At 35.9% G+C, this 10,615-nt stretch overlaps 1 protein-coding gene and 1 pseudogene across 1 annotated transcript; both read left to right on the top strand.

Moving 5' to 3' along the window:
* Window positions 1-1,169: 1,169 nt before the first annotated feature.
* On the top strand, window positions 1,170-3,744 carry LOC106314660 (annotated as a pseudogene).
* A 2,448-nt stretch (window positions 3,745-6,192) lies between these two features.
* On the top strand, window positions 6,193-8,263 carry LOC106313131 (RNA-binding protein CP33, chloroplastic). The gene is made up of 5 exons (XM_013750872.1): window positions 6,193-6,565; window positions 6,648-6,746; window positions 6,982-7,272; window positions 7,702-7,855; window positions 7,938-8,263. Exons 1-4 carry the CDS (start codon window positions 6,248-6,250, stop codon window positions 7,849-7,851), a joined length of 858 nt encoding a protein of 285 aa, XP_013606326.1. The 5' UTR covers window positions 6,193-6,247; the 3' UTR covers window positions 7,852-7,855; window positions 7,938-8,263.
* Window positions 8,264-10,615: the final 2,352 nt, after the last annotated feature.

Raw genomic sequence — 10,615 nt, 5'->3', positions numbered from 1 at the left:
CATGACTTGATTTAACCTATATATTTTATTTTATCCACTTTTTAGGCTAAGCTTTATTTTACTTAGAGAAGTTTTGGAGTGAAGATCATAAGACTCCTTATAGATTGATTGGAACTCCAATATTTCTTACTCTTATATTTTTATGCTATTCATTTAGTTTATTGATATGTTTTGCATGATCATGTCTGAGTAGTCTACTTGTTAGATTTTGGGTTTTCTTGGGTTTTGATGTACTTATATTATAGAGCTGATAGGGTAACTATACTGCATCCTTCACAAGATTGTTCTTACTGCTTGTTTCTAGAGTAATTAACTAGGAAACCCGAGAGTGGAATCAATACCTGAATTTAAACTTGATGAGCTAAGTTAATAGACACATCGAGAGTTGGCCTAGGAACTTAGTGAACATATCGAATTTGAACTTAATGCTTTTTTAGAATATTGGATCCACAACATGTGTTGACGTTTAATAATTTAGGAATCTGATAGAAATTACAGCGAGAGCGTAATAGCTTACTTTTGAATTCGAGTTCTATAACTGTTCTTAATTAAACCCTTAGCATCTATTTATTTGAGTTCTGATAACATGCTTGAATTCCATGGATCGAGCGCCTTTCATATTGTTTACAACCGATTTTAATATTTTTGTTTGATTTACTGCTTACTATATTTTACCTTGCTTAATCATTAAAACTAAGTATATTGTGTGATCCACACTCAATGTGGATTTGATCCCTAAGTGCTGCAATCGATCTCTTATTTGAGAGAGTTTCTCTAGGGTAATTTGAGCTACATCAGTCCAGATGAGTTAGTAACTCATTCTATTTTTCAATGTCCACCGGCATTTCAAGCATGAGCTCTTTCGGTTACACCGTCTCATCTTGATATATTCCATGTGTCCATGATATATACTAACATGGACTATCTTTTCGGAGGAAGAATATTACTGAAGATCCAAAACTGAACAAAGACCCTTATTCATGGATAATTTGGTATCTCTAAAAAACAAAGAATGATAAACTATTCAGAGGGATAGATAGAGACCCACTTGAACTAATCATATATACAAAAAGAGAATGCCAAGCATGGTTAATGGCAAATCAGCCAGAGCCTGGGTTGATACAACACCACTAATAGCATCTCAAGTCTTATGATTTGAGAATATATGGATGGTGGATAGTTCTTGGGCCTCTATATCAATCTTCAATGGTTGTGGATGGGTCTGGAAAGATAGATATGGACAAACACAACTCATGGTATAAGAAATCAAAGAAAAAGATAATATGTCTTGCATTCAGAGCTGAAAGCGCTAGTCTGGCTAATGGACATCATGCCACATCATTCGATATTTCATCTTTTTGAGACAAACTGTAAAAATTTGACCTAGATAATAATGGAACCTCATGCATGACCGAATTTTTCGAGAGAGCTGAATGAGATAAAAGGACTGAAGAGAAGATTCCAAGATTTCAAGCTATCATATATCCCACGAGAGCAAAATGAAACTGCTGATCTTTTAGATAGAACTGCTCGGTCTTTCCAATGGCCACTTTGTTTTATTGGTTATTTTATTACGGTTTTGACTACCCAAACTTTCTCAAACCTGAATAATAAAATAACCTGAATAATAAAATAACCCTCTCTCCGAACCCTCCTAAGAAGGATTTGTGTACTTTATTAATAAACACTGAACGCTCTTCTTAATTCGTTTATTTTCTTTCTGAAACTTACACTGCGAAGCGAGATAACTTAATTCAGAAGAAACAGAAATGGGAAAGAGAGTGCTTGCTTTGTCATCAAGATCGTGATGCATTGATGGAATTCGGGAATGAATCTGATGAGAGAGCCAGAGACGCAGAAGCTAGGGTTCGTGATTTGGTAGACGAAATTGGAAGAATGTCTGAGGAATTGCAGATTCGTAAGCGAGAAATTGAGATTGACCAAGTAAGAACTTTTCTTCTTATAAAAAAATAGATTTCTTTCTTTCTGTACTTACAGATCTATCTCTTGGTTAGGCTGTTATGGATGAAATCGTTTGTCTATTAAGTTTTCCTTATGATTTCTTGAAATTGTAGATGCACTTGGAAGAGATGCCTTTTGTTACCCACTGGGTCTACAGTGATTGTCTTGATTTTGGTTAGGCTGGAATGGTTTCTTAAGTGCTATTTCCTCTACTAACAATTGAGCATTGATGTTCTCATAACATCCTTATTGATGTTTTGCTTCGCATAAAGACTTCAAATTGTAGATATGATCTGATTGATGCACTTGAAAAATACACTCTGCCATAGTCCACCTTAAGTTTCTAGCTCATTTTTTATCTGTCAGTCCATACTGCTTTGCTAGCTGAACGTAATATATCTTTTGGATTTCCAGTTCGGGATATTAGATTGGTTTATCACTTATGCAGTCGTTTCCCGCTTCCTGGAAGTGGATACAGAACGTTGTAAGATGTTGGCTTGTATATGCTTCTAGAAAGATTGCTTGTTCAATTCTTGATTTTATTTTTCTTTATCCTTCCTGAGGGTTTATGTTACTTACGAATAACAGGTGTAGCAACTTATATCATTTACAAAGATCTGCTAGTGTGAACATAGTAGTTGGTCGGTGCATCTATCAGCATGTACTTATTATCATTTCATATGGAAATATAACATCTTTGTGTTCCTCATCAACTCAGAGAAAGATTTGACAAATGTGTGTTATTTTTCTCCTCAAAAGGTTGACAACTGCACACCATTATTAGAAGAAGATTTGCTTGATTCAGTTTTGGGATCACTCATAAGCAAAGATGAAAATACAGTGGGGAGTCTCTATTAAGCTAGATGGGCCTCCAACCTAAAACCAATTGGTGATAAATGGATTGGCTCATATATTTTATATATTGCTTAAGATCTCTTCTAACTACCGATGTGGGACACTTTCTGTCTAATACGCCCCCTCGAGATGATGGCTCTTCGAGCGTCAATCTCAGAATGTTCGGCAAGGATCGATGAGCCAACTTTGGACTGGATCGATGTGGATCGGGCTCTGATACCATGTTAAGCTAGATGGGCTTCCAACCTAAAACCGATTGGTGATAAATGGATTGGCTCATATATTTTATATATTGCTTAAGATCTCTTCCAACTACCATGGGACACTTTGTGTCTAATAGTCTCTTCTTGGAAGCAAACACTCAAGACTTATCTTGCCAAGCCTTGTTGAGCAGGTGCGATCGATTAAAGCCTTCAACGCAAAAGTTTCTGTCTTTGGTGTCAAAGGCAAATAAATTTGAAACAGAAAAGGAATGCATTATCCAGAATCTCGTTAAAGCCAAGCAAGAGGTAATATAATACACCACCATAACACACTCTCCTGTTCTGAAACTATACCACTTAACCTATAAATTTTAACAGGCAGAACTTGTGAGCATGCAAAACCGAAAGCTGGATAAAGAAAATCGTAAGTTGTTAAGGCAACAAAGCCCTCCTGTTTCTGCTGAGACAAGTCACAAAAGCGCATCTGCAAAGGTAAAAGCCACAAAGTGAAAAGCAGTAGTGGATTATCTATCTTAAACACGGATACTATTTTATCTAACTTAGAGATGCTCTTATGTTACAGTCACACAAGAGAAAGAGTCTGAAGATGATGAGCAGTCCGATTGAGAAGAAGCTTGAGTTCAGCAGCAGTCCAGAAATCAGCAAGAATACTCTATAACTTGTGGGGAATTACTCGCCAGATTCTAGGATCAACAAGAAGTAATGACAATTAATCAAACATGTCTCTGTATTATCAATATGTGTCTTGAAGTAGTAGGAAAGGAAAAAATAACAGGTTTGGATTACATTGTCGCCTCTCTGAAGCTACTTACCAACATGTATTGCTATCAAAAGTTGACTAGAAAATAATGTTACTAACTAATAGAAAACTTCACTAAGAAAAATGTGAAGCCTCCAAAACTTATACTACTAGCTAGGGGTGGGGGATTTAGTTTTCCTTTTTCCGGATTTACATGGAACCATGTGTTATTATTGTTGATGCGATTTGGGTATGAATATGAGCAGGGCCGGCTCAAGGTATATATGGGCCTTTGGGCAATTTTTTTTTTTTACATATACTTATGGGCAACTTAAATTTTTGGGCCCTTATCCTTAATTATTTTTAAAAAAAATTGGACCTCTCTTTAACATTATTTTTGTTAAAAAATACTTGGGCCCCAGCCCCACGCCCCCTTGCCCTATGCTCTAAACCGGTCATGAATATGAGTCAGTGATTGTTGAAGAGCTTTGAGTCAGTGAAAAGAGACAAAATGATATGTTCAAAAAAACAAGCTGAGGTGTTTAAAAAAAATGGAAGTTCGACGTCACAACTGAGAAAATAACAACAACTTTAAAGGAATTATATGAAACTCTTAAACCTAAGAAAATGTTTTAGAAATAAAATAGTATAATCTTTTGGCTGTGAGAAGGGGATAGATCGAATTTTTTCATGCTTTTACAAAGCAAAATCGTGCTAAAAATTGGATTACGGCGAATCAGATAATATGGTGGAGAATGAAAAGGGATTGATAGCCATTGTTACTAATTATTTCAGGCGCTTTTTTGAAACGCTCAATGCAAAGGATATTGATGATGCTTGGCGGATGTAACTATAAGTATCACTAAATTGATTATCCCAGATCTTACAACACTTGTTACTGTATAGGAAGTCAAACTTGCTTTATTTGAGATGCATCCAAAAACAAGCTCAATGATCAGATGGAATGAAAGCTCTTTTTTCTTCAGAAGTTGTGGGATCGAGTAAAAGGCGACTTAGCCCGTATGGCTAATGATTTCCTTTTTGATGGCATTATATGGAAGTATCTATGGAATTTTATAGTCATTCATTGAATGTTACATGAAGAACATAAGTCAAATGACGGAACGGGAAGACCTAGGATGTATAAGATCATAACATAAGCTAAACCACATATTTTGATATTTATATATTCACTCGTGTCATACTTCTACGCGATATATATATAAGATCCATCCGTATAAATATCATCATCTACATCCAGAAAGTCATATGCTTCGGAAGAATCTCGTACAATATGAGAAGGGGTTTTGATTGATAAAAAATTCAGCCGACATACCCTTAGGCACGACTATGCATAACGGTAGACAATTAGCTAGAGCAGTAGCAAAACTGATTGTAAAAGAGAGAAAATCAGCCACATTAAAATTACTTTCTTTAGAGGTCCGTTTGATATCCAAAATTGAATAGTAAGATATGTTATGTATGTATATGGTTATACTTGCAATTATTGTTAATTGCAAGTAGAATAATTTTTTTGCATTAACTTAGTATAAAAAGTTGAGAAAATGACTAGGATAGCACTAAAAAAGTTTTGTCACAAATATAGCTTCTAAGAATAAAAATGACCAAAATAGCACTTAATGTTTTTATCAAAAGAGATAAATATACACTTATATCCCAATAGTAAATTAATTTAGAGTTTAGGGTTTAGGGTTTAGGGTTTAGAGTTTAGGGTTTAGAGTTTAGAGTTGGAGAGTGTGGTTTTGGGGATAAGATTTCAAATTTTGAAAAATAAAAAAAATTTAAATTTTTCAAAAGATAAAATGCTATTTTGGTCATTTTAGTTTTTAAGGGCTATTTTTGTGACATAAACTTAGAAATGTGCTATTTTAGAGATTTGCCCTAAAAAGTTAGCCACTTTCGTATAAATATGTATATTTTCTCAAAAATAAATGTAAGTGTATTTTAAAAAATATAAGACTAAAATAATTCTAATTAAAATTCAAAATTTTATGGAGATTTACATATTCAAAAATATACCTAGATCCATAAATTAACATAAATAGGCAATTATTCAACTTTTTAATTGTTGGGTTTATTTGAAATTAAACGTGATGCAATACTTTAAAATTTAATGTTAAGAACATCATATGTCAAACAAATAAAAAAAACTAAATCATAAATCTTTTATAAATTTTTATTTTGTTTATAATTGGTAAATAAAAATTTTAAATATCAATAAATTCATTTTTCATTTTATAAAAAATATCTTTTATGAAAAGTTATTTTGACCACTGGGCAAGAAAAACTAGTACATGTTAATTGATCATGGCTCTCCAAAGGAAATGGTTTGAATAACAGGTAGTACATTCAAACGACGTCGTTAAAGCTCAAACCCAAAATAAAAGTAAAACCCAGTTGCATCGTACCTTTCTCCCTCTCTTATCCAAAACTGTCTCAAGCTCCAATGGCTCTTCTTCGTCTCCCTCCCATTTCCCTCCAATATCTAGGTCACAAATCTGAACAAAAAACCCCTAATCCCGGAGTTTCGCTCACCAATTTCTCTCTCACATGGTCTACTCCTTCACTATCTCGTCTCCATCTAGCGAAACCCAGAAATCTTACCTCTTACTCCTTCGCTACTACCCAGGAGCCAATCCTCGAGCCTTCTTCTTCGGAAGAGATTTCCAAAACCAGATTGATTGCTCAAAACGTTCCTTGGACCTCTACACCCGAAGACATAAGGTCGCTGTTCGAGAAATCCGGCAGTGTCGTCGACGTTGAGGTCTCTCTTTCTCAATTCCTTCTTCTTTTCCAAACCTTGAAATCATTATTATTATTATTCTTTTTCCTTTTGGATTGTGTAGATGTCTATGCACAAGAAGGAAAGGAATCGAGGTTTGGTTTTCATTGAAATGGCTTCTCCTGAAGAAGCTGCATCAGCTCTTCAAGCTCTCGAATCCTATGTAAGTAACAACAATTAGCATTCTCTTCGGACATGTTCTTCTAATTTGGCTGTGTTTCTCTATTAGGCTCTTCAAAAGGTTGTCTTTGTTGTTGCTTCTTGGTCCATTTCTATTTCTTTGTTCTTTTTTCGTTTTCCCTTGAATCTTATGAACATTGCATCATCTTCCTCAATCTCTAAAACTGAGACAGAATCATTGATATAGTTCTCTAATTTGGTTGTGTTGTTTTTTATAGGAATATGAGGGTCGTCGTTTGAAGGTAGCCTATGCAAAGGCCAAAAAGAAGAAAACTTATGCTCCTCGTGAGAAGCCTACGCCGGTGCCTACGTTCAATTTGTTTGTTGCAAACTTGGCATTTGAAGCTAGGGCCAAGCATCTTAAGGAGTTCTTTGATGCTGACACTGGCAACGTTGTGTCCACTGAAGTTATATTCCATGAAAATCCAAGGAGGTCTAGTGGTTACGGGTTTGTCTCTTTCAAAACCAAGAAAATGGCCGATGCAGCGCTCCTTGAGTTCCAAGGAAAGGTAATTCCAATCTACTACTCTACACGATAATCATTTAATTATTCTAAGATATAGTGTGTTTCTGATCACATTTGAGCTACTCCAAATCATAATGCATCCATTTGCTTTTAAACCATTATAATAAGCTTATCAGTTTGGCGATACCAAAGTCCAAGAAAGTATTGGTTTTGTTTCTTTTACCAGTTGAGCTTAGGGACAATCAATGGTCCGAAGCCCCCGATATTTCTAGGCTTTAGACACTTTATGCATCACTGAGACAAATATAAAGGATGTGAGCCGTTATGTGGGCAGACACTTTAAAAGAATATGGCCATAATCCCAACATTGTAGAACTGAAAAGTTAATGGCTTGTTTCTAATCGTAATTATATAATGAGTTGATTGGCTTATTTAGAATGGAACTGAATGTGGGATATATTAACATATGCAGGATTTCATGGGAAGACCAATCCGATTAGCTCGTAGCAAACAGTTTGTGAAGTTGCATGCAAAAGAAGGGTTGCAGCCACCTGATGAAGAGGAACCATCTGAGTCTGAGATAATGACTGAAGAGGACGAAACTCCAGCTCCAGAAAACTGAGAAGGTGAAAAAAGCGTTGTTGGTATCATCAACTCTAAGCTCTGAATTGATCAGATCAGCATTATATAAATTTGTCTGTGTTGCAGGATTAGTGGTGGTTGGGTATCGGAATTGAAGAGAAAGCTTTCAACTTTTGACAAACAAGAGGAGCGGATACATTACAAGTACCAACCTTGAGTGAGTGGTGGAGAAGTAAGAAGTACAAGAACGATCTAGTTAGAACTGAAAACTACTAGCGACTGTCAAGAAAAAAAACCCATGTGGCTCTGAGAACTTGCTTTGCTAAGTTAACACAATTTTCTTCTTATTTGTCTTTTGGTTTTGATTGCATTTGTTACTATATTGAATGTATTTATTTGGTTCCCAAAGAGAGTCACTTATATTGTCAGTCTGTTGGGTAAGTGCAAACAAATATAGGACGTTTATGAACCGAATAACCACATTACTACTTCTGGTGCTAAAAATGTAGCTTTTACATAACTTCAAACATAAAAGAACCAATTTGTAGCATTCCCTTTTGAGGTATATGATGAAATAATTAATAGTATTGATTAAATAGGGCTAGATAAAAAAACCTGAATCTGAAGACCCAAACCGAATGATTAATTCAAGAAACCACTTTTGAGGTAGATTAGCTAGGGCTGGATATAAAACCCGACTCTGAAGAACGTAACCAAATTTGATCCAAAAAGTAGTACCGACCCCGAAAAGAAATTGGTTAAATATCTGAAAAGGTTCAAAATTTTGGGTATCTAGAGAACTGGAACTGAACCCGACCCGATCTGAAGTATTTCGGGTACCCGAATATATCTGAAATAGATTTAAATACCTAAATATATTTATTATTTTCAGATTTAATATTATATTAAATATTCAAAATATATAATATATTTTAACGTTCACCAAAATACTTGAAAATATATACAAATAATCAAAAGTAAATGTCTAAAATAGCTAAACAATATTCAAAACACCAAAAATACTTAAAAATATCTATTGATTCTCTATCAAAATATTCAAATCAATCCAATTTATATGTTAAGTTTAGGTATTTTGACATACGCCATAAATTATTAAAATTTATATGTAATATATTATATTGTTTTTGGATTTTGAAAAATTTAAAGTACCTAATGATTTAAATTTTTTAAAATAATTTAAATGGGGTAAAAACGCTCTCTTTCTATGGCGACGGCGATGGCGATCGTAATCTAGGGTATCTATGCAGTTTCAAGGATGGGATCCGGGTGGTTCGGGCTTGATTCGGCGATGGGAGAATCGTATTCAAGTGAACAAGATCAAGGAGATCTGTACGCGACGATGGTTTTGCGGAAATAAGGAAGCAATCGACTTGCTATGGGTTTATTGGATGAGAGAAATCTCGGGGAGAGATCCGATCTGGATATTATCAAGATTAATGGAATGGAAACGTGAAACGTCAATCAGTGAATCAATTTGAAGATCTGAGAGGTATGCCATTCGTTAATTTCAAAACGAGATTCCTCTTGATCGTATCAAAGGATTGGGATTTGATACGATTCGTTCTACCCGACGAAGGAACAATATGGTTACTGGTGTGGATTTATCATGGAGTTTTGGAAAGTATAGATAGGATTATGGATTCTCTTTGGTTGATTGAGTCCCGATGGTTGATTTTCTGGATTAATCACACAAGATTTGGAATAAATGATATGGGATATTGGGGTGATGCGATGGAATATGGAGTTAACTATAAAAGGAGAACTGTGGGTCATATGTTTATCACTACAATCTCATCTCTTTTATTCCAAAATACTAAGCATTTGGTCTTGCTTCTTTGGGTTCTTGTAAAAATGACTCAGGGTCAGCTTTTGGGGAAGACTGGTGAGGGCAACCGTAAGCGATTTAAAATCTCGGTACCTCACTTCGACAATTCGGAGTTGATCTAGAGCTACTCCAGGTGTCTAATTGGGCGCTGTATGAATCCGGATGCACAAGAACTCAAGTCTCTGCTTGTGATGCTACCGAAGATTTGGAATGTGGAGGAATCTGTTGTTGGAGTGTACTTGGGACAAGGCAAGTTTCAGTTTCACTTTGATAAAGAAGAGGATATTGTGGCCGTGTTGGAGAAGCAACCATTCCATTTTGATTATTGGATGATCTCACTAGCTCGATGGCAACCACGGATGACAAGAAGCTATCCCTCGGAAATTCCATTCTGGATCCAGGTCGTGGGGGTCCCAACTGAGTTCTGGTCTTCGTCCACCTTCCAAAGTATTGGTGATGCCATAGGAGAGACGACGGATGTGGATCTTGACTCCGGTAAGATTCGTGTGGTGATAGACGGGCTCAAGGAGTTATGTTTTGATACGACGGTGGACTTTAAGGGGGGTGAGTTTTATGAGGAAGAGGAGGCTTTGGTCACCCTAAAATACGACAAGTTGTTTGGTTTCTGTGAGATGTGATTCAGCCTGTGTCATCATCTGGACTATTGTCCTCTGAATCCAAACAAGCCAGAGAAGAAATCAATCATTAGGGAGGAAACTGCGAGTAGGAAAGAGGACCGGGCGAGGAGTTATAAATGTGTGGTGATTAATGGGGAGCTGGGGCTGCATGAGAATGATAGAGTGCAACGAGGTTATCATGGTAAAGGAAAAGGAAAGATGTTTGAGGAGAATGATATAAAATGGGTCCGGGTCCCTGATAGAGGGAGCAAGAGATCGTCCCCTCACTGTATCACTAACAGAGGGGAAGAAGGAAACTCAAGGCATAGAAGTTCTAGATC

Source organism: Brassica oleracea, chromosome C9 (genome assembly GCF_000695525.1).
Source record: "Brassica oleracea var. oleracea cultivar TO1000 chromosome C9, BOL, whole genome shotgun sequence".
In the NCBI taxonomy this organism is placed as follows: domain Eukaryota; kingdom Viridiplantae; phylum Streptophyta; class Magnoliopsida; order Brassicales; family Brassicaceae; genus Brassica; species Brassica oleracea.
The sequence above is the reverse complement of the archived record's forward strand: the minus strand, read 5'-3'. Positions and strand labels throughout refer to the sequence as shown.

Excerpts from the sequence above, each read along its gene's own strand:
- LOC106313131 (XM_013750872.1), top strand. The coding sequence starts at position 6,248 with ATGGCTCTTCTTCGTCTCCCTCCCATTTCCCTCCAATATCTAGGTCAC. Across the intron at positions 6,566-6,647 it reads GCAGTGTCGTCGACGTTGAG|ATGTCTATGCACAAGAAGGA; the intron begins GTCTCTCTTTCT and ends TGGATTGTGTAG. Across the intron at positions 7,273-7,701 it reads TCCTTGAGTTCCAAGGAAAG|GATTTCATGGGAAGACCAAT; the intron begins GTAATTCCAATC and ends TAACATATGCAG.